The 24,509-nt window shown below is 42.2% G+C and overlaps 1 protein-coding gene across 2 annotated transcripts; it reads right to left on the reverse strand.

Moving 5' to 3' along the window:
* Positions 1-1,019: 1,019 nt before the first annotated feature.
* Positions 1,020-14,748, reverse strand: LOC137294118 (dehydrogenase/reductase SDR family member 7-like). 2 transcript variants are annotated; one of them, XM_067825077.1, is made up of 10 exons: positions 14,167-14,748; positions 13,575-13,662; positions 12,408-12,540; positions 11,406-11,555; positions 10,128-10,234; positions 7,994-8,186; positions 5,177-5,223; positions 4,304-4,423; positions 3,291-3,457; positions 1,020-2,022 (listed from the first exon to the last, which is right to left on the reverse strand). In XM_067825077.1, the coding sequence occupies exons 3-10, from the start codon at positions 12,532-12,534 to the stop codon at positions 1,968-1,970; spliced, it is 966 nt and encodes a 321-aa protein (XP_067681178.1). In that variant the 5' UTR covers positions 12,535-12,540; positions 13,575-13,662; positions 14,167-14,748; the 3' UTR covers positions 1,020-1,967. The 2 variants fall into 2 exon arrangements, with proteins under 2 accessions (XP_067681178.1, XP_067681179.1); XM_067825078.1 differs by lacking the exons at positions 13,575-13,662; positions 14,167-14,748 and having other exon boundaries at positions 1,941-2,022; positions 12,408-12,544.
* Between the last annotated feature and the right edge of the window lie 9,761 nt (positions 14,749-24,509).

Consider the following 24,509-nt stretch of genomic DNA (forward strand, 5'->3'; position numbering starts at 1 on the left):
AGACACTTCATTTGGTAGAACTGTACCGAACCATCAATACAATCAACACTGACATTGAGATTGACTCATTCATGAAAACAGTCGAATACCTTTTCATCGTTTGATGTTCATTTCGACCATGCCCTCCAGTTATAATTATATAATACGACTGACGGATGAGGGAGGGTGGTGGGATCTAGTTTCTAGCATCATTCTTTGGTTTCTTTTCTGTCTGTCTCCAAATTTGCCGGTAAGGGATAAAGAATTTCCTTTTCATATTCTTCATTTGCTGTCTTGTAGACCGTTTTAATATTATAGTCATTATCAATATTTGAAGTGTTGTCATTTACGTCCCAAGATATATCTTTCCTTTCATGTTCTGCAAAGTCATTGAGAGTCAAAGAAATGAAGCCACTTGACAAGTTGATTCTGTGGAAATCAGTGTTCATATTATTTTCATACCTGGCCTCCCTTTCTCAATCGGTAAAGCACAAAGTTGATTGTCAGCTCACACAGCCATGTTGCACAAACAAGCAACAACGTGAATTTAGTCACTGCCCGGGATTTCAGCACCATACAGAGGGATGTAACGGGGTCAGTGCAGCAAGCTCGCACTGAAAATTGCCCGCGGTGTTACGGGCATATTTTATGTATTTGGTGTTTTCTTTGGCTATTCAGTATATTGCCGGGTGTGGAACTCTAACCCTGTTCTTAAAGCGTTCATGACACTGCGCCATTCGTTTCCCCGTGATATAATATACATTAAATAATTTTACAATAGGTCGAAACGCTAATGTAATTAAGCCAGATATAGCGCCATGCACCAACATTAGTCATGGTAAGGTTTATGCATGTGTGACGGCTGCGTGTAAATAAATAAATTTATATACCTACAAATCATAGTGGTACAGTAAAGGTACACGGTTCTTGGGTAATTACACTTGTGTTATGACATGTTTGGTGTTTAATTCTTATATTTTCCACAAACGAACATTTATTCCCATTGCAGGGCAATATAACGAGACACAAATCAACAACACTACTATTATTAGATTTTAATAGAATGAAAAGAGAGGTAAACATGAGGTCGGACGCCTTAAGTGTAATATCAACCCTTTACCAGTCGCCTGGTGTTCCAGGTATTGAAGAGAGAGACGATGCACGAACTCTTCGTATGAATATGTAGAGTGATAATTTCATCATATACGAAAAGGGATGTGAAACACACAGCTGGGGTTTTGCGTGTACTTTTGTCAGTAAATAATGCGAGGCGGCGTTTTGTAGGGACGGCTGGGTCAAACACAACTATTTGCTTAAATATTACAGCCAGATCAGGTATTGGGAAAAGGTAAAGGACGAATACGGAAATCGGAAACAAAACCCGTCCACCCAACGAACACTGGAAATTCTTCCCTTTTCCATCGACATACCTGTACATGTCATATCGAGGCAGATATATCGAGATACATGTATCGTATCGTAACTTTTCTGTATAGTTCATCCGGGTCACTTGAAGCACATTTCTACACCCACTGCCTTTAGCCTTTGGACTAACAAGAATTCATCATCATCATGATGAAAACTACGTGAATGCGAAACGCAGTTCCACATCAATGAACCAAATGCAATAAATCTCAGACATCATAATATCCAAAACATGTTTGTGAAGCACTGTAAATGAGCGATTAATGACTGACAGACTGGTAAAACGAAAGTACCGATGCTTATTAACATCTGAGTGTATAAGAGTAGTTATTTAGTTACATGAAGTACATACGTGTATTTGGAATATACGTGGCAAGAAAGCTATAATTATCACACCATCGTGCATTCATAAACTGAGCTGTACGAACATTGCCTCATTATCAATTAATCAGTAAACCAGACATGTGACTCCCTGCGCCTATTTAACGTGAATGACGTTCACACTTCTGAAGTGGAGCGTATACGTGACATGGTGGGTGGTGGTCGGAGCTGGCAGCCATCCTCTACATGCCCTCTTTTATCTTCTTCGTGTGAGCAACACCCATCTTACAGGCCAACCTGAAAACCACATATTCAACTATGTATTTGGAAATGACTTCATCCTGATTGGTCAATCAGAGGTTGCACCTAACGATAGCCGCTCCAGATTACAGTGTGATTGTGACTGCCACGGAAAATGAAGTCTGTATAAGACAATTTCCACAACACTGAAACAATGTGTGGCAATACTGTCTGGCAGAAAAGATGGTAGAAATCTTCTAACAGAGAGTATTTTATGTCTGAAGGACAACAAAGATACTACAGTTAGGTACTTTGTATGCATCGGTTGTGACATCATGTCTTTACCATCCTAATAAACGCTTGATACTGTAATGGTGAAGTGCCGTATGGACTGAATTTGTCTGCCTCAGGCTCACCTTCTTGCAGAGGAGGAAACTGGGAGATGCAAGTGGAAGAGGTGAACGGAAGTTCACTCTTTGTGAAGGAAACTGGCAGATGTATGTGGAGAAGGTAAATGGAGGCTCACCTTGTGAAGGAAAGAAGAAACTGGGAGATGTATGTGGAGGAGGTAAAGAGGTTTACCCTCTTGTGAAGGAAGGAAGAAACGGAGATGTATGTGGAGGAGGTAAATGGAGGCTCACCTTGTGAAGGAAGGAAGAAACTGGGAGATGTATGTGGAGGAGGTAAAGAGGCTCACCTTCTTGTGAAGGAAGGAAGAAACTTGGAGATGTATGTGGAGGAGGTAAAGAGGCTCACCTTCTTGTGAAGGAAGGAAGAAACTGGGAGATGTATGTGGAGGAGGTAAAGAGGCTTACCCTCTTGTGAAGGAAGGAAGAAACGGAGATGTATGTGGAGGAGGTAAATGGAGGCTCACCTTTTTGTGAAGGAAGGACGAAACTGGGAGATGTATGTGGAAGAGGTAAATGGAGGCTCACCTTCTTGTGAAGGAAGGAAGAAACTTGGAGATGTATGTGGAGGAGGTAAAGAGGCTCACCTTCTTGTGAAGGAAGGAAGAAACTTGGAGATGTATGTGGAGGAGGTAAAGAGGCTCACCTTCTTGTGAAGGAAGGAAGAAACTGGGAGATATATGTGGAGGAGGTAAACAGAGCCTCACCTACTTGTGACGGAAGGAAGAATCTGAGAGATGTATGTGGAGGAAGTAACTGGAGGCTCACCTTCTTGGAGGGGAAGAAACTGGTGTATGTATGTGGAGACGCGAGTGGATTCTCCTCTTGTAGCAGAGAAAGATAGAAACTGGGAGACGATTCTGGAGAGGTGAATGGAGGTTCATTTTTTGGAGAGGATGGAAGTAACTGAAGACTCACCCTTTTGCGAAGGACGGAAAGTACTGGAACATGTAGACGAAGGCCAATACTGGATGGAGGGCAATCCACACCTCATCCAGCTGATTGGCGATGGCGACTGCTGCGAGACTGGCACATCGGGACGTCGCCACCCTCTTCTCCCCAACTTTCATCTCACTTCCCACGACCTGAGCAGAGAATACATTCTATGTTATAGTGTTGGGGTGGGATAGCCTAGTGTTCTAATCTCTGACTGAAGGTGTAAATAAACATATCAACATCACCCACTTCCTGAGATAGTAATACAACACCCCAGTCCATATTTGAAAAAGGTTGATACTGTAAATGACTAGCCGACAGGTTATTCTACTTCCCTCATATCTTACAATAAACACAGCCTGTAACATTGATAAGGTAGACGAGACTGATCCATACACAATACTTTACACCAATATTTACAGTCCTTGTCATATAAGATAACTGCAGAGGAATCCCGCGACACTCACCCAGAGCCATTACATTGCAAGTGGTCTTCTTTACCTTCAATATCCTTTAAAACATCTTAATCTGAATACTTTCAATGGTTTTACAAAAGGAAGCATCTGCTCTATAACAGAGGACTGGTTTCACAGCGGTACTAAATACTTATTTTTAAACTCTTTACCTGATAAAGAGTCAAACTTATTCTGAAATTTATTAATATCCATCATCGTCTCAGTTCCCTGGGCTACTAAACAACTTTGTGCTTGGGATCAGCTTAACCTGGACCGTGAAGTGTTTACCATCTCACCTTTCCTTTCTCCTCTGTCATGGCAATAGCCAGTAGGTTGGAGAAGACAGGTCCAGGACAGACCAGACAAGACAGTCTTAGTGCTAAGATCACAAGTGGACTGAAGTGTTTGCCATCTCACCTTTCCTTTCTCCTCTGTCATGGCAAAATAGCCAGTAGGTTGGAGAAGACAGGTCCAGGACAGACCAGAGAAGACAGTCTTAGTGCTAAGATCACAAATGGGCTGAAGTGTTTACCATCTCACCTTTCCTTTCTCCTCTGTCATGGCAATAGCCAGTAGGTTGGAGAAGACAGGTCCAGGACAGATCATCGTCACTTTGATATTGTTGGAATACTGTTCGACCCGTAAACAATCAAACCAGCCCTGTGTAAAGAAATTACATCCCATTAATAATTCCACAAACCAGTCTTGTCCACAGAAATAAGATCGCGTTTTCAAAATCGCTCAAACTAGTCATGTGCTGAAATAGTACTTCATTACACATTTACTCAAATCGGCGTGTGTAGAGCCTCAAAACAGGTAAATTTTGTATGTCATGAACCACCAAAACACTCACGATAATAACAAGTCTGACAAGATTATTTAGTTCTTATCCTTGCTCTATAGCGTTTGAGTTATAAGCCTATATGATTCTTCATCAAAAGTTGTGAGTGTTCTGGGATGGGTTGCTGATGGAGTGCTATATATAGCTACCTACGGGAGACTGAATATCCGTCTCCAAACAATTCCTGGGCCGCGGTGTAGGCATCCGTGACTCTCTACAACTACAGTAGCTAGGGGATTATTATTACACGTGGAAATGTGGGAGTTGGCAGTATTCACGACGACATGACTCAGTGACTTGGGCACCAACTTTGGTAAACACTGTACGAGGAGGAGGGATCAAGGAGGATATGTATTCGGCAAGTGCAATGCATGAATATAGAAAAACGTGAGTACAATCCTCCGACCAGTTTCCAGTTGAAATAAATGGCTGATGGGGTGCACACTCTTGAGACACGGGGATGGACTCCTCATTTTCACGCATTTATACCACAGATCAGAAGAAGTATTAATGTCTTCAGAGGTGATCGTCGTTAACTCATTCATATAAAACCATGAAACACACTGACTTGCCTGTAAAGCATGCTTAGAGCCTGTGTACGATCCCAGCAACGGTGCTCCTGCAAATAGACAATGCACACATTACAGTTCCTGTGACTCAGTGTAAAAAACAAAATATACCTGGCACTCAGTTATAACCATATGTGGTGAGGGTGGATAGTTGGGTTGGTTTTACAGGTTTGGGGCGACGTGGGCCAGTAAGAGGCCTATTTGCGCGCATGGGTGAAGATGGATAGGGCTGGTAGAGTTACCTCCCTTGACTGAGATTAGCCTACATCCATTACATATCTGCTACTGGAGTAAAGACGTATTTCTTTATTGTTTTTATGAGCGGGACATTCTGTTTATCTCATCCACAAAAAGAGAGTTTAATGATGTAGTCGTAAAAGGCTTAATTATTATTTAACCTTCTCAGCAAGCAAACCTTCTACCATGGCTATTGCTACTGAACAAATTAAATTAGGAAGCTTTAGTCCTTTGAGAGATCACCTGCTCTACTCCCTTGCACTCAAGCAACTATATCTATATGGGTACCCTCGTGGGTAAAGCGTCCGCTCGTAACGCCATGACCCGGGTTCGATTCCCTACATTGATACAAGGCATGAAGTCCATTTCTGGTTTCTCCCGGAGACGAATATTCCTACTAGGCGCGTACACTACACACTCATTCTACATATGGAAATATGTTAAGCATTTACAACCACCTGCACGTGATTCGAGACTATTAAACTGTCTTTGGTAGGAACATCAAGAACATTTCGACAATTTTTCCAAACGCAGATTTCAGTTAGATTTTCTCCGATTAGGTACATTGCATGTACACTACTGGAAGACTAGGCGCCGGATCCGTTTCCATCTGATCAGGGAATCATAATTCATTTGTTACAAAGTCTAATATTAGTTACCACTGGTTTTAACAAGAAATAATTCGGGTGGCTTATTTTTCCAATTCGGAAATTTCGAAAGATAACGACTGTGATTGGGGCTGGAAAAGAGCCTCGCTGGGGGTCTAGATCATCCTTGATTTTGTTTATTAAGTCTCTGAGTTTATCGTATAATCACCAGATTTCAAGTCTCTCGGTTTATGGGTGAGTGAGTAAGTTTAGTTTTACGCCTCACTCAGCAATTTTTCAGCTATGCGGCGGCGGTTTGTAAATAATTGAGTTTGAACCAAACAATCTAGTTCAACGCCAGTGGGAACCAATGACATGTGTCAACCAAGTCAGCGAACCTGACCCTCCGATCCCGTAAGTCGCCTCTCATGACAAGCTTGGGTTACTTAAGACCAATAGTAACCCAGATCTTGACGGGTTCCTAGTTTATGTGAGTAGACAACAACTGGTTTACAGCACTGTTGCTGCAACAGCAGCCATAACCCAGGCACACAGAACAGTGACTCTTCACAACACTCGCTGATAATGTTTAGACCGTACTCACGGTAAGTACAACAGATTCCATGGCATTGTGTTAACTGATCAAGCAATACTTATTGCATATGAGTTTCTATAAACATACCTACTAGTGAACTACTTTCACAGACAATGGACAAGTGCTAAACTGCTGCACTACATAATGCAACTGGACTGCTGTTTACGGTTGTGTGTGTAATTGTTTAAATATCAGTCATTGAAGTTGTAAGTGTTGACTTACATATACATAACTGACTTCAGTATTTCGGCTCACAAGACAGATGTACTAGGAGGACACAGTGGTGGCTACTATGTTAAGTCATGTGATAAGTAATAGTATCAGTCAATATAGTGATAAGTCAAATTCATAAACTAACTAAACGTCTTAAAACTATATTGCCTATGTGACGTAAAATCTTTACTCACTCATTTAACTCTTAAATTTAACTGTTTAAAAATCAATTCCCAATAAATCATTGTAAATTATTCCATGCCGTTTGATCGGCCAACAAAAATGAGTATTTCTGCTTTTATGGTTCTATTAACTAAAACAAATGAGACCAAGCCCACTAACAGACTGCAGTTTTCTGATAACTATCCTGGTCGGTAACTAAAGTGTCAATGCTGAGATGCTGTTTGTGGCATATTATTACTCATTTTGTATACTTTCATCTTCAGTCGTTTGTGTGTTACAGCTTAAATTAACTCTCAATTTAGTTATGAGAACTCTTTGTTCACACGAATAGCTTTTAATGTGTTTTGGCATTAAAGATGCTTGAGGCATAATAATGTTGTGAATTGTGTGTTAAATAAAGGCATATACCTTTATCTGTAACAGCTTCTGTGATTCAGACATTGACCGAAAGAAAATATATCAAACTATGGACTGTAAAGATTGTGACGTATAGGACTGGTTGGGTTATATCACGGGACTAGATTAAGAGTTACCCCCCTTACATTAGAGCTCCACGACTGTGTGTAAATGATTTACGTAAGTAAGTGAGTATATGGTTTTATCCCTTTTAGTCATTTTCCAGCAATATCAAGACAGGAGACGCCAAAAATTGGTTTCTCACACTGGGGAATGTGGGGTATCGAACCCGGACCTTTGGTGTTGCAGAACGAACGCTTTAACCACTAGGCTAACTCACCGCCCAAAATGATTCACGTAAAACATTCTCTTTACCCTATACACACTAACCGAGATACTTTAAGCACAGTGAAAGCCAAATCTGTAAGTTTACTCAAGGCTGTGGTCATAAAGTACCTACCAGCAAATTGCGTCATGATAGTGTTTCGAGCTCAAGTCATTCGCAATTTTCGCAAAAATATCATGCTCGCAAAAATTTCATCATTTACAGTAAATTTGAAAAACCTCCAAAACAAAAGAAATCCCAAGCATGGTTCTCCGTCAACATACCCATTTTACCGGCAACACTACTCATGACCACAATGTGACCGTCTCTCCGGGCTATCATGTCAGGAAGGACAGCTTTAGTCAGTGATAATGGTCCCAGGACATTGGTTTCCAGCATCTCACGATCAACGTCAATGGATGTTTTCACCCATTCAGCTCTCTGTGAACGGCCTGCGTTGTTCACCAGAATGTCTATCTGGAGAGTAAATTATACATCCTAATCATTGCTGTCATTGACTCTCTATTTCTCCTTCCTTCTTGTAAGAGTTTGAAATGTTTGTCCAAACCGTATCACTGGCAATCGTTATTAAATTATTGATATCAGTTATCACAAACTGTCAGCATACAAATAAGGCCATGATAAGCTTCACGTGTTTGCAAGAGCAGAAGCAACCCTTCACCATGAATAGTTCCATGCCAGCACATCCTCTTGTCGTGCAAAGGTCAAATTACCTTACATGCATTTGGACAAAAATAGAGCCGGATTGTGGTAGGATGTTGTCCATACGCGATACGAGGGTTGGCTGAAAAGTTCTCAGCCTGAATGGTTTTTCCCCACCAGGTAGAGACAGGTGTTTGCCACCAATGAGGACAATCATTAGTGAATCATAGAAACAAGAACTAGAAACGTACTAATAGTTTTATCTCAACTACAGCTCTTTTGGTAAACCTACCCTCTGAAATCATCACAAATGGACAAAACTGAATACAGGGCAGTCATCAAGTACTTGCAAAAGAAAGGGATGTCCCCAACACAGATACATGCTGACATGGTGTCCACTCTAGGGGATGATGCGCCTTCATTTTCCACAGTAAAGAAGTGGGCTGCAGAATTTAAGCGTGGCAGACAAAGCCTTGATGATTACCCACGCTCAGGAAGGCCTTCAACAGCAACCATTCCAGAAAACATCACGCGAGTGCTCGATATGTTGATGGATGATCGACGATTGACTACTCGACATATTGCTAGTGTAGTGGGCATCTCTCATGACAGGGTTGAGCATATTATCACCAACGAATTAGGAATGACTAAAGTTTCTGCAAGATGGGTGCCAAAGCTCTTGACAGCAGAACAGAAACGTGTCAGGTTCCAGACGCCCCTTGACAATTTGCGTCGTTTTGAAGCAGATCCCGATGATTTTGTGGCACGATTTGTAACCATGGATGACACCTGAATACATCACTTTCAACCAGAAACAAAACTACAGTCAAAACAGTTGAAGCATCCTGATTCACCAGCTCCGAAGAAAGCCAAGTCTGTTCCTTCAGCTGGAAAGGTGATGGCATCAGTCTTTTGGGATTCCAGGGGTATTCTGCTCATTGATTATCTTGAAAAAGGTCAAACTATCAACGGCAGATACTATGCTGATCTACTGAACCAGTTGCGAGAAGCAATCAAAGCCAAACGACGAGGGATGATCGCTAAATGTGTCCTCTTCCACCAAGACATTGCGTCTGTTCACAAATCGGTGGTGGCCATGTCAACAATCCGTGATTGTGGCTTTGAACTCATTGACCATCCTCCTTATTCACCTGATTTGCCTCCTTCTGACTTCCACCTGTTCCCCAAAATGAAAAAGGAACTCGCCAGTCGCCATTTTGCATGTAATGATGACGTCATTTCCGCTGTGACTGCTTTTTTAGGGTAGCTGAAGAAGATTTCTTCCTGACCGGGATTCGGGCCTTGCAGCATCGCTGGCAAAAGTGTGTGAACTTGGAAGGGGACTATGTAGAAAAATAAATTACAAACGTGGACTCTGTAACTTTTTTTTCACAGTGAGGCTTACAACTTTTCAGCCAACCCTCGTAGAAACTGACATGTTTAATCACGTTTCTAAACACATCAACCCAGGCCTTAACCTGTGACAACAATCCCTTTCAAAGCAAGGCTCCATCACAGAGTGTAGAAAGGCCTTGATGTTTAATGTTACGAGTATGAAGAGTTAAGAGGAAGCAAAACAACAAAGACCAACGAATTTAAAGAATGTTTGTATAGTAGATGACCGGTAGCTATTAGGGTACGTTTCAGTCGGGTAATATGTAACGGGTGTGATATGTGACGGGTATGATACTGATACAGTACATAGGTGTTTCTAGCTGCGCACTCAGACATGAGCGCATGAGACTGACGAAGTACCTGTTTAAAATGCTGGAGGACTTTCTTCACAGCATCTGCATGTTCATGTTGTTTGGTCATGTCCAATGGTACCACTAGGATGTCCTTGTCCCCAAGCGGGCCACATGCTGCAGCGTAAACACACACATTAGAAACACACGTCATCTGGGCAAACAATCACAAGGGAGGGAACAAATATCAGCTGGGCAGGGACAGGCATCAATGGGCAGGCACACACGCCGTTAGGGCAGGAACACACATGAAGTGGGCAGGAACACACATCGTTAGGGGAGGAACACACATCAGCTGGGCAGGAATACACATGAAGTGGGCAGGAACACACATCAGTTAGGGCAGGAACACATATGAAGTGGGCAGGAATACACATCGTTAGGGCAGGAACAGACATCAGTCGGGCAGGAACTATCACAAATATGCACTAGTAATGCAAACACACAAAACACACACAGCTCATACACCTTACACAGCGTATACACTATACACCGCAGTGCACGAAAAGGAAAGAACACAGGACAGAAACGCACACATAAAATAGTAACATGGTGACGACCTGATTAAGTGAATGAATCACTGGCAACCTTCAAGGCTACATCTCTGACCAGTTCCCAGGTAGGCTACTACAACATGCCGAGACGTCACTATGTTCCAGTGGTACTGGGATCTACTGAGACGTCAAGGTTACTGGACATACAGAGACATCACTGACTAGTTTCAAGACTGGTGGACATACAGAGACATCACTGACTAGTTCCAAGGCTACTGGACATACAGAGACAGTACTGACCAGGTCCAAGGTTACTGGACATACAGAGACATCACTGACTAGTTTCAAGGCTACTGGACATACAGAGACATCACTGACTAGTTCCAAAGCTACTGTAAGTACAGAGACATCACTGACTAGTTCGAAAGCTACTGTAAGTACAGAGACATCACTGACTAGTTCCAAGGCTACTGTAAGTACAGAGACATCACTGACTAGTTCCAAGGCTACTGTAAGTACAGAGACCTCACTGACTACTTTCAAGGCTACTGTAAGTACAGAGACCTCACTGACTACTTTCAAGGCTACTGTAAGTACAGAGACCTCACTGACTAGTTCCAAGGCTACTGTAAGTACAGGGACATCACTGACTAGTTTCAAGGCTGGTGGACATACAGAGACATCACTGACCAGGTCCAAGGCTACTAAGACATACAGAGACATCACTGCTCCTGACCAGTGCTACTGAGACATACTGAGACATCACTGCCTAGTTCTAAGGCTTCTGGACATACTCAGACATTGCTTCTTTACTCTGTTCAGCTCCTCCTCTCGACGGGCGGAGAGCACCAGACGACATCCAGCAGATGCCAGCTCATAAACGAGAGACTCCCCGATACCACTGGAGGCCCCAGTCACCCACACCACTTTACCTCTCAGGCATTCTGGTGGAAAAATAAAACATTTCAAATAGTATATTTCATATCTTCAATTTGTCCGGCATGTGTTTTCTAAAGTATCACAAACAGTGAGACCTTTAAGTACAGACTTGTTTGTTTTCTTGAACCAAGTCACTGAGGTATCATGATGCACTGGTACCCAATTCAGGCACATTATGTCTTGGTATGTCCCCTGACGTCGACAACCAGGTGTCATAACATCATGTACCATCTTCTGACGCATTTTGAGCTTCCAGTCATCACTCTGACACTCTCGACTCTGCTAGATGAATAATGTGAACCGACAGAATTGTGAATCAATAATATTTGGGAAAAATGCATATAGTTGGTGTATTTCATTGATTACATATCATGAAAACATTACAATGCAAGAACACGCATGTTCTTGGTCAATATCATTATTTCTATTTACAAGACTGATTGTTTTCTATTTTCTAATAACCACCAAGACGGTGTCTAGTCGACATTAGTTGTTGTACGTGTCTTTGTCACTAAACAGAACAGCATTCTAAGACAATTGTTGAAATAAACTTTACAATTGGTGAACTGCCATCTAAAGACAAAGCCAGTTGCACAGACAGGTACTGTTTCAAGAAGTTATAATTAGCGCAACATTTTTGAATGGTTACTCTATATGTCATTTTCAAGGCCGCTTTTTATCCTACTCTAGCCTCCAAATTGTGCTAAAAAACGATACAAAAACAATACCATACCTTAGAAAACACATGTAATGACAATACATATCTTTCAATGCATTATCATATTTCTCCGTACAGGAGCGTCGCATCTGAATGCCCAGATCCAGCCAATAATTTAATTCAAAACATTCACACATACTTGGAGATTTTCCAAATTTTGTTGCCCACTGCAGCACCAGGTCACAGTCAGCAGTGATCAGTCGAAGTAGTTGTATGACACAAAGGACGCCAACACAACCAATCCCCAGGAACACAACATCTACCATTGTGATCTGCAACAAAGTGGAATCGTTCATCTACAAAAACAGGCTTTTCATTAAAACTTCACTTACTGGTGATGTATAGTCCTCGACAAAACTGATTCTCAAAAGAGTAAAAAATACATTTAAATATAACAACATATGTAATTATTCTGACACTCGAGTAGAATTAATGACGATTAAAGGCAGGATGATGGTGATGAATGGTGATGTAATGAATGGGCGACTGATTAGGCTATAAATCGTTACATTCAGTTTCCAACCTGAAACAATAACTTAACCAACAAATCAATCTGTAAACGTTTAAATGTGAGACTAACAAACAATGAAATTATACATGATTAAAAATTGTAAAATTAACTAGTTTTACACATTAATACAAACAACAAGACATGGTCATCAGTATCCCAGCCACGGTGTTCTGTTCCTATTTGGTGATTAACTAAACCACGACATTCCGGAAAACACATGGGTGAAAGTGTGCTGTCCGAAAGGCAGGTCCTGTTATCTGTGTAATGGGAGGTGAAAGAGGCATGCCCCATATTACAGTTAACTAACTTCTAGAGAGCTGTGTGCTATGCTTGATTAGTATTTGCTGTTCCAGAAAATTCGTAATTACATTTGACTCCAAAGCATCTAAATATAGTATTTTCCATACTAATACGTATAAGATAGTACTATATTCCTTACACACCAGTGACAATACGGGTTAGAATTGGTCTCAATTAAATAATCCATGCTTGTCGGATAGTCTGGTCCAGACTTGATTATTTACGGCACATTGCCATTAAGTTGGAATATTGCTGAGGGCGACGCTAAACAACAAGCAAACAACTAATTTGTGTTAAAAGACAATGCTGTTTTGAACTACTTCTCTGTCTTGTATCTGTTACTGGCTCTGAATATGCGGGACACAAGTAACAAAGTAAATTCAACAGACTTTGTGTTGTTATTCATAAAATTAAATTCACTCACTGACTTCACAGATTATGTGTGGTAAAACAATAATTAAAGAATTTCTGTAAAGAATAAAATGTAATACTTACTGTTTGTCTAATGTCTCCCCAACGTTTTCTCTTCTGCAACGTGAAGCAGTTTCGAGTTCACTCAGCCTTGGTGCCCTGTTCTTACAGCCTGGTAAAATGCAGAGTCATCACTAACAGTTAATCGGCTGGTATTTATATGCCCCTCGGGGGCGGGCTTCAGCTTATCTTATCACGTGCTCTCCCGTGGAACTACCTGACAGTTTCAGCAGAAAATTAAACAATACCTGCTTAATATGACATGATGCTTTAGAAATGTAGTCGTATACCTATAGAAGCCGTTTGCAAGAACTCGTCAGAGAGACGGGGAAATAAGCCATGATAATCTCATGACAACACAGAATGTCATTTTTAAGCTTGAGAGAGAGAAATGAAAACAGTATATTTACTGTTACTAAATCCCTAGTCGGTGCTTTCATAAATTCGTTCCGTCAGAGTCAATCAACGATGTAATAACGAAAACGCTCCCTCTATACATACTGCATGTTATAAACCTAGAGATTTAAGTTACAGACATGACACTGAAGCATCGATAAACTCATTATGACAGCGCGTGTAGCCGTAACACCATTGTAAACACAAGACAAATACGTACATATGTTTCCTCCATGAGTCAGCTATTCCGAGACACACAGTTTGTGAACCTGATACAAAATACATCGTATCTTGAATGGACTGTGTACGAGAGACGGTCGCCACATGCCGAACGCTAGGGGCAGGTGTACGCAAGGCCAGCTTCACTGAACTCGGGTTAAAAAGTGGGTGACTCTAGCTGGGTCGGTCTTTGTCAAACAGAAGTGTGCTTCATTGTACATAAACGCCGGTAATCCTAGTCCTAAACTGTTGTATAAGCCATATGCATGGGCTACGGATTAGATGCGTCCTTGTATCACAGCACCATGGACATTTAGCAACATTTATCGATATTTACAATGTCCGTGTGACTCATCACACCTCGATATTGGACAAGCACACACGACATCCGAAAACGTATGCTGACCAAACATACACATTAGATAATGTGCCTCGGTTATTTCCTCAAAATCCCACGTGTACGGTTCTAAGCTGCGGGTTTAATAAGTGGCGAACATATTGCAAACTTGAGGGGTTCAGACCAGATCCATTTATGGCCTTCACACTGCTGACAACACCGTAGGCGCCTTGAAGTTTATTGTCGCTGAAGTGGAAAATAATGGGATTTGACTGGCGTTTGTACATGCTGACGGTGAGTGCCCCAGTGAGGCAGTGTATACACCTGGTATCTTCACTATTTGGATAGTGAACACATTAGGCATCAGTGACAGTGACAAAATACGTCATATGCAATTCTCTATTCTCTTGTACCATACGTTCCCGAAAGTTCTTAGATGAGCGATTGCCCAGCCGCTGCATGTGTTTGTGGCGTGAGCCAAAAGTCAATATTTGATAATAATACCTAAACACATGTTCATGATAATGCTGTAATTTTACACCACATGCTATATTTCATCCAAAACAGAACTAGCCCAGCTACCCTGCGTTTCCTTGGTGCAGGACCTCAGCATCCTCAGAAACAGTGCACATTATTTGCTGGGGTTTCTTTTGTTGATGTTTTGTTTGTTTTCTTTTTGTAGTAACATCCAGTCTTGTACTCTTCTCTGAAAAGCAAAGAGTTGAGAGAAAAGCGGAAAAGATCTTGGAACTTCTTACACAGAAGTGCCCAGTGCAGATTAGATTGTTCCATGAAGTCCTGCACTCCTGACTTAATTGTGTCAGCAGAGCTGGAGACCTGCGTCACTCAAACAACAGAGCCGAGAATCTGAATATCGCCCGAGTGAAGAGAAGATCACCCTCACTTCCAACCACTTTCATACACTGATATGGACACATAACACTGAGTCTAGTTATCATTCATTTCATTCTGAAGGTGGTAGGTATTTTTTAAACTTAATGGCCATCTGCTTCCTGTTAACATGGACATTATGAAAACCTTCATTGAAAGTTCAGTATGAAACATCATTTTAAGATACTTTGATATAACCTTACATATAGTTGATATCTTTGTATCATAACGTGAAGTTACAATATTTCCGATGAATTTACACTGAATGAAGTTCTGAACGATTTTGTATTGTATTGATATTGCATCATCTTCATGTCTGGACTTACGTATCAACATTTCAGTGATGAGGACACTGATGAGCCCGAGTCCAGTCTACCTCAACTGAAGGGGTCTGCCGCCGGCCAGGAGCTTCTGTGCAGCTGTGGAAAATAAGTTTCAAGTTGTGTTTATAAATATCCTCAGCCGTGAAAACTGAAAAATATGGAAATACGCTTGTGCCATAGTCTAAACATGCGCCATGGAAAAGGTTTAGCACCCCTTAATACGTTGACTGCTGACGGAACCTTGTTCAGGTTCAGCCTGCGTAAGCTGATACGTCTAATGATAATAAACTTCATGTAAGAAACTGCTCCAATATTATTCGGTGGGTCATGAGGACATATGACACTATTAACGCCCACTAGACGACAACAATTCGCTACAAGCACTGTTCTGAGGGACCACTGGCTACCAATTCACCGGGTCTCTTCGAGAACGGACAGGACTCGCATTAGAAGAGTCGGGTGCCACTCTATAAGGGCCATCAAAGGTCCTCTACAGAGCAATCATTACCAACAAACTCGCTTGGCGTTTTGTTTACCAGCGCTGGAATCTGAGGACTTGCCAAAGAATACATTACCCTAATGAAAGCAGTTTCCTTTTTCTAGTAACTGATGAACGCTTGAAGGTTTGGAGACAGCGAAACAGATCACTGTATTGGCGTCAATACGTGGGGATTTGATGGGAGATCAGTACATCCAGGAGGTGCTGATCCAGTTGTTGTTCCCAGTTATGGCGTTAGGCCACACGGCTCTCGCTATACTCCCATGTAGTGTCAAATCTTCACTCGCATGACGAAGCTTACTATGTTAGTCTCCCAAAAACGAGTCGAGGTTTGTCAAACTCTTGCAGCAGATCTTGTTCAGACAACATTGTTGATGACCTGTGGCGCTGAAGCATGATCTATGACAATCCCTCTAATGTTCCAGATCTGTGTAATACGGGAAAGATGCGGGCTCGTTTCTTGCCATATCATGCTATGTATGTTTTGCCCTTGGGCATTCATACTAGGCCAGAACCAGTTTTGTTGAACTAAAAATCGAAATGCAGATTGAGAAGTCGGAACCAGAACTTTAACATACGCATGTGAGCTAATCATTTGAGTCGTACTCCAGCAGTATCATGAAAGGTTAATTGTTTGATCGACATTCTAGAAGCTGGAAGTCCCCACTGAAACTTACAACTTTATAGACAACTTGTTTATGGCACAGAACGAGGTTACGGTGTAGATACCCACACCAAAGAATATACACTGAAACGCCACTGTAGGCAAGAAGTTGTGATCCCAAAAGCCGAAAGGTTTGTTGTGAAATGTTGCAGCAATTTTATTCGCCTGTTCAGCATGCTTTCCTAGTTTGATTTCACACCAGCCAATCTTGTTCCTTTGATCTGATGCCCCGAACAGGATCCAAAGTCATTTTTGCTAGATTTATTATCAAACACGGTGACACAATCAAAATACTGGCTGCCACTGTCAGTTTCCAGCATAGTGACAGCCTGAAGGCTCCGTAACTTGCAGATAGTTCATTATACTAACGCTTAGTCTCTGAAAATATATAATTTTGAGAGCAACAAACAAACAAACACATTTTAATTGAGAAAGAGACCAAGGGAGACGAGAGATTCAGAACGTGAGGAAATCTAGACTTGCTTCATTTAAGGCTGTCGCTCTGTATGGAAGACTAGGCAGTAGACAAAATAGTGTGGTTCTGGGACTGTGACACAGAGTAATAGTTAAGTGTGAATCATCAACTGTGAATAAACCCCTTCTCTTGTATTATCATTCAGGGACCAAAATAAATACAACGCCTGTAGCGGATTATACAAAGACAAATGACAAATATCAGTATCGAAAATAAATATCAATGACAAATAACCTGGGACTCGTTTAAGATGACTCTAAAGACATTCCTTTTCACCAAAGCCTATAACGTTTTCCCTTCAGTAGACAGTTTTAGTGCGCCATAAACATGCATCAGCGGGTTGATAGTGGGGCCTTACTATTATCCACTATTTTACTGTACAGCGTATAGTGTTTCCAGTGAACCATAGGTGATATTGGTTGCGGCTCATGCAATATTTGGAGTGTTTGTGATGCCTAGTTTTCTTTCAGAAGTATAAAGCGATAACAAAATGGATATTTGATTTTCCAAATAATGTTTGCCATGTTTAGTCTTTAACAAAAGCTCAGCCAACACGTGTCATTTTCGCACAAAAGCGGCAGGATGTACATCACCTGTTACCATGGTTACTGCAACACGTGCACTGGAGCAGAATCTGAAACCAAGGCGGAAATGTCATCTACATACTGTAATTAAACGCAGTTGTTCACAGCTACCATGACATTGGTTTACTACTTCCCCTGTGTACGAGGCGGTGCGGTTGCCTGATGGATAAATACCCGTGTTCGATTCCCCATACGGATACAATATGCGATGCCCATTGCTAGTGAACTCGTACGTGATATTGCGAGACTTATATCACTCACTCTGTTATATACTATCACCTTTCGTTTAAAACCAGGAAGATCACCAGAGCTTCAGAAGTGTTCCAGCGTAGTCTAACAGAGTGAGGTAGAGAAGGTTTCGGGACAGAAACTATGGAAGCTTTATACGCATAAAGCTGGCTATCAATATATAGCTTACACATTGGTAATCGTTAACTACTGTCGACTGTTCAGCAATCAAATACATGTAACAAAGCAGTAACTTTGCATAAAATTGCTCAGAGCATAATTTTGAAGCAGGCCATAAATGAAAACCGAGAGTTAATTAAAACCATGTTATACCACAACGGTTTGTGTACGATAATTTTCTTATCAGTGACCGTCATTTACTTCCCATCGATTATTTTCCCAAATATTGATTCTTTTAATCAGCGCATACATTGGTGATACAAGACCATGCGTGGATGAACACCAGACCATTAACATTGGTGATACAAGGCCATGCGTGGATGAACACCAGACCATTAACATTGGTGATACAAGGCCATGCGTGGATGAACACCAGACCATTAACATTGGTGATACAAGGCCATGCGTGGATGAACACCAGACCATTAACATTGGTGATACAAGACCATGCGTGGATGAACACCAGACCATTAACATTGGTGATACAAGGCCATGCGTGGATGAACACCAGACCATTAACATTGGTGATACAAGACCATGCGTGGATGAACACCAGACCATTAACTGTTGGGTACTTGGCCATGGATGTATAGACATCAGATTATGGATGATTGCACACCAGACCATGGATGAATAGAAATCAGATTATAGATGAATGGACACCTGACCATGGATGGATGGACACAAGAGCATGGATGGGTAGACACCAGACCATGGATGAATGGACACCAGACTATGGATGGATAGAAATCAGATTATAGATGAATGGACACCTGACCATGGATGGATGGACACAAGAGCATGGATGGGTAGACACCAGACCATGGATGAATGGACACCAGACTATGGATGGATAGAAATCAGATTATAGATGAATGGACATCTGACCATGGATGGATGGACACAAGAGCATGGAAGTATGGACACAAGATCATTGATGAATGGACACCAGATCATGTATGGATAGACACCAGACCATGGATGGATGACAGCAGATTATAGTTCACACCAGACCATGGATGGATAGAATCAGATTATGGAAAAATGGATACCCGACCATGGACGAATGGACACTTGACCATGGATGGATGGATGGAAATCAGATTATAGATGAATGGACACCTGACCATAAATGGATGGATACAAGATCATTGATGGACACCAGATCATAGATGGGTAGACACCAGACCATGGATGGATAGTATCAGATTATGGGAAAATGGACACCAGAACATGGATGAATGGACAACCACCTGTGGATTAATAGAAACCTGACCATGGATGAATGGACACCAGACCATAGATGAATGGACACCAGATTATAAATGGATAGAAATCAGATTATGGATGAATGGACACCAGACTCTAGATGAATCTGCACCAGATTATAGTTGAAAAGACACCTGACCATGGATGAATGGACATCAGATTATAGTTGAATGGACACTATACCCTGGATGGATAGAAATCAGTAGTATATACAATGACAGTTCTGGACCACTTTCAAGAAAAGTCTCTACAAAGCCTTATTTAGTAAATAAGGCTTTGGTTGGGCCATTAGCTCTTGCTACTATTACCCCTACTACTTAACGTGTGTTGGAGGTAACACTGTGCCGTACGGTACGATCAATAATTCTTCTCTTACAAACCCCCTACCCGGCCCATCCCTCAAGTAGTACAAGTTAGGTTCGTCGGCTTTCATATCCACTTTATCTATGTTGTAAGTTTTGACTGACCATATAGGATCGGTGGCCCGCTTACGGTTATCACCCTCGTGTTCCCCCGGCTGGTATAGATACATTACCCCTACTACTTAACGTGTGTTGGAGGTAACACTGTGCCTATGTCACGTTTACCTCGATGAAACAGTTTAACGTGAACCGCCTATGATCTCTTTGGTGTTCATAATAAAGGCTTGCTGGGCTTTTTGTATCCCCTGTTCTATGTACTTTTTTTTCTCGTCCTCGCTGATAGCAGACTTACGAGACTTGGATCGAATATCTTGTTTCATTCCGTTATATTTTTTGAGTTCAGAGAGGATTGAACGAAACTCCTCTTCTGAGATCTTACTGTCAGAGAGTGCCGTGGAAATACGCTCACTCACTGTGTTGAGCTTTGCTTCAGCCAGAATCCTGATCTCGTCGTGTTTCAATGCCTTACGATGCAGTCTGCGTGATACCAACTTAAGCGCCAACCCTAACACCCCCGCTATCCCAGCTGTTATTTCAAAACCTAGCACTATAGGTGCAGCCACGATGGTGGTTAACAACCCAACACCTGCAGCCCCTAGTCCCATGCTGGTTGCCATAAGGGTAGTGTCAGCCCCGTCCACGATATTGAAAGCTCTATTGTACTTCTTACATAGTGCTTTCCGCGTGTCACGGTCTTGTTCTAGTTGGCGTTTCACATCACATAACTGCCTCAAGCGGAACCCATCTACGGTTTCCAACGTCTTCGCTACTTCCTCTACGACTGGGTACAGACCCATTCTATAATATATATTATGAAAGATATTTTAATTGGGTTTCAGTTAATAGTCTATAAATGAATTTGAAGTCTATAAGATCTATCCTATCAGTCAGGGTAATAGGTGAGAGACCAATAAAATTTCCTGTTGTAATAAAAACCCCACTGAGGTTTATTAAGCGGTTTATAGGACCCGTGGTATCCTGTTGTATAACAATACGACAATATTTGTTTCTGTGTTCGTCATACCAGTGTATTGACACCCCGGGTAAAATTTGGTGTACTATTGAGGTGTTTTCCTGGTTAAAGAAGACTTCTATGATGAGTGTGTAGGGGGAGAATATTTTATCAAGATGCCACTGGGATAAAAACTTACTGCTAAATGTTAATTTATTTTTTATTCCAGAACTTAACCTATTTTTTCCTTCACGAAGATTTATCGAGGATGTTGCTTTATCCTCAAAAATGAAATCCCCGGGCCAGACACCGTTATTCCTAATCTTAGAGATGGCCCCCCACTCGTCTTTTAATGTGATATAAGGTGAGGTGAGTGTTAAGTTGATCAGCCATTTGGGCTCTTTTAAATCTGATAACGACACCAGTCTGTACACGTTGTCTTTGAAGTGCAGGATATATAAGGCGTCTTCCTCACCAGGTTGATCGAATCCCTCCGTATCTCCTAGGTCGTTAAGCATAGTGTTGGGACGATGACTGGCCATTGTTATACTATTACGATATAATTTCCAACTGGTTTTTTGATAATAGTTCAGGGGTTAACTTCATACCCATGAAGTGTATGTTGTCAGGCAGGAAGATCTTGGTTAGTGATATCTTGTTTTCCACGATCACGCTGACCCCCTCCATACTGGTGTCGGCTCCAACACCCACCCGCACGTAAACGTTGCAAACTTGATACTGGTGTTGTTTCACCCACCCGAGTTTGATCCCCTTCACGATCTCGACATCATTCCCCGATGGTTCCCCTAGGTAGACTTTGATGATCAATGTTGAGTTTGCCGGTAGACTCTCTAGTATCTTAACCACGCCTTCGAATTCAGACACCAACTGCAATGTCACGTTTTGTATGGTCAGTTTACTCGATAGCATGTGGGCTGCCATAGTGTTGACTGGGCTGACGACTACGCTACGTCTCTGGGTTGGGACGTAAGCCACGAGCAGGGTTCCATTGTTCACAACTTTGTTTAGGTGGTTGTCTTTGTTATCCGTGAACACGTAAGGGGAGACGAGTCTAATATTGAGAAACCAGTCGTTATCGGGTAACAACACCCACTTGTCATCTTCGGTGAAGACGAGCATATATGGTTTGTTTCGGGCGACGGTAGTGCCCTCAACATCGTCTAAGTCGAACAGTTTACCCCCGAACGATGGGTATATTATCCAATTATTATTACCGGTGTTGACAAGGGCGTACTTAGTGTTGACTGTTGCTCTTGTGGTATCTACTATATCACTTAGGGTTCCACCGGAGGGGATTTCAACGCGTTTGTAAATGTTGTTTTTCAGTTGCAAGGCGTACGATTTACCATCTACTCCGGGAGCGTCGAAACCGCGCGTGTCTCCAAGGTCGGAGATCCCGATATTGACGCATTTTTTCACTCCGGGCCCTTGTGCGCTGGTCATTTTACATGAAGCGTTAAGCTGAGGTATCCTATATTTACAGGATTATGATTTATATCTAACACCGATATTATCAGCTCAGATATGTTGCCCTGGGTTAATCTCTTATACTGCCGTGGTGAAAACGACTCGGTTCTACCGTCGTTGTATTTCTCAGTTTTCACCGGCACTGCTCTCAGTATAGTGGAAGGGTGACCTCCTTGAATGTTGTACGTTGTGCTCACCTGACCGAGATGAATGTACAGCTCTCGGTACGGTACTAGGTCGGGTAACTTCGTGCCTGTGACGGTTGTTGTTGGTTTTATCTCGTCAGGAGACATACCGAGTATCCTCGCTAATGGTCGACCGAGCCTCAAGGGGTTTCTTCCGTTGTTGATTAACACCACTGTACCATTTGAGTCGTTCATCTTGAGTTCGGCTCCCAGGGGTTTGAAGACCTCGTCGTTTAGAGAGCACACGCTGTAGTAGCCGTCAGTTATCTGGCTGCGAGTTCCACTGACGAACAGCTTATTGTTGCTGATATTGATGTTAGTCCATTGCGGTAGGTAGGTGATATCGCAGAGTGCGACTTCGAGTTGACCTGACGTGTTATCGATCGCGTGCGTCAGCTGAACGGCCTCACCGCTCGTTATTCCTGGAAGTGTTATGTACATGTTAGAGTATATATGCTCATTATATAATAGTTTTAAAATGTATTCCCCTGGTGTGTTTTACCCTAAACTGGACGTAGATTTCTCCACCATGAAGATCGTGGTTGCTCCTGGGTTGTATTTCAATGCCAAGTTTATAGATATGCCTGATAAGTATAAGCTTTCGGTGACTAACGTCAAGGCAGTCCACGCTTGGTTCAACAACCCTATGCAGTTCTGGCAGAACCAATTCAACTTTGCCGTGTGGTGCGCTACAACGGGGTGTGGTGTGACATTGACCGACACTCGGCGTGGGCCGCTGAGTCAGTCTGTGTTCAAGTTCCACGTGTACTACCAGGTCAGACATATCCTTAAAGAGATCAGCGCCCCCCTCCCACAGGACAAAGCGTGGGACGCAACAAACAACCCGTACGATAGACGGGCCTACGAACGTATTTGCAACAAATTCAAAATAAACCAGAAGACGGATTGGCGTTTGCCGGGGCTGAACCACGGGTTGGGTATTCCTTACGCTCATGGGCTCTCGCCAAAAGCATTTGACAAACATATACTAATAAAATTTATGCAACGAAAAATGTTTAGTACAGAACGTTTTTCCCATGCATTAGCTGATCTTGTTCCTAAACCTAACAAATCTGGACCAAAACCAGTGAAAGATGCCATTGATGATTTACTGACACTAGGTATACTTAGGCAGGACTTTGCTTTGTCGAGTAATGAATGGAGGGATGATCGTATGGACTTTAAAAAAGGTGGTGTTGGTTTCACAATCCAGAAAGTGGAGCAGTCAACCGCAGACGGGTGGAAAATGTTCATGCTGGACACGTCGAAAGGGTTTACTCATGCCGGGGTAGTCAGGTTGAACGACTCGATTCGAACGTACGTGTGGGCGCTGTTGGGTGCGCAGTCGATGACGCGTTCCAACATCCTCGGTAAGGGAACTGCTTACGACGCTCAGACACAGTTCGTTGCCAACGTTGAGGATGCTATCAATTCTCCAGTTGATCTCCCGCGGGCCATCGACCGTTACCAAAACGTGTTAGAATACGCCAGATCGAAAGTCAATTATGTGTTCGGCGTGGGGTTGTACATGGCTCCGAGTGATATGCAACTGAGAGTAAAAAAAGTGGTGGGTTATAACAACAAAATAGTCATAGCCACGAAGGATCAAAAGTTGGGTATCAACAACGATATTAACACCACCTATATCCCACACATCCCACCACGTGAAACGGGTATAGTTGCGCCGCCCCCGGAGCCTAAAGTTCAACCAACACCACAGGAGGTGGCCCCCCATATTCAGGCCTCCTATCAGCAGCATATTGATAATAAAACAGCCCTAGTGGTTGGTGGGGTAACTTTGGGACTTATTTGGTTAAAGATTTCTTAGCCGCTACGTACACCAGACC

The sequence above is a fragment of the Haliotis asinina genome, chromosome 8 (genome assembly GCF_037392515.1).
Source record: "Haliotis asinina isolate JCU_RB_2024 chromosome 8, JCU_Hal_asi_v2, whole genome shotgun sequence".
Taxonomy (NCBI): domain Eukaryota; kingdom Metazoa; phylum Mollusca; class Gastropoda; order Lepetellida; family Haliotidae; genus Haliotis; species Haliotis asinina.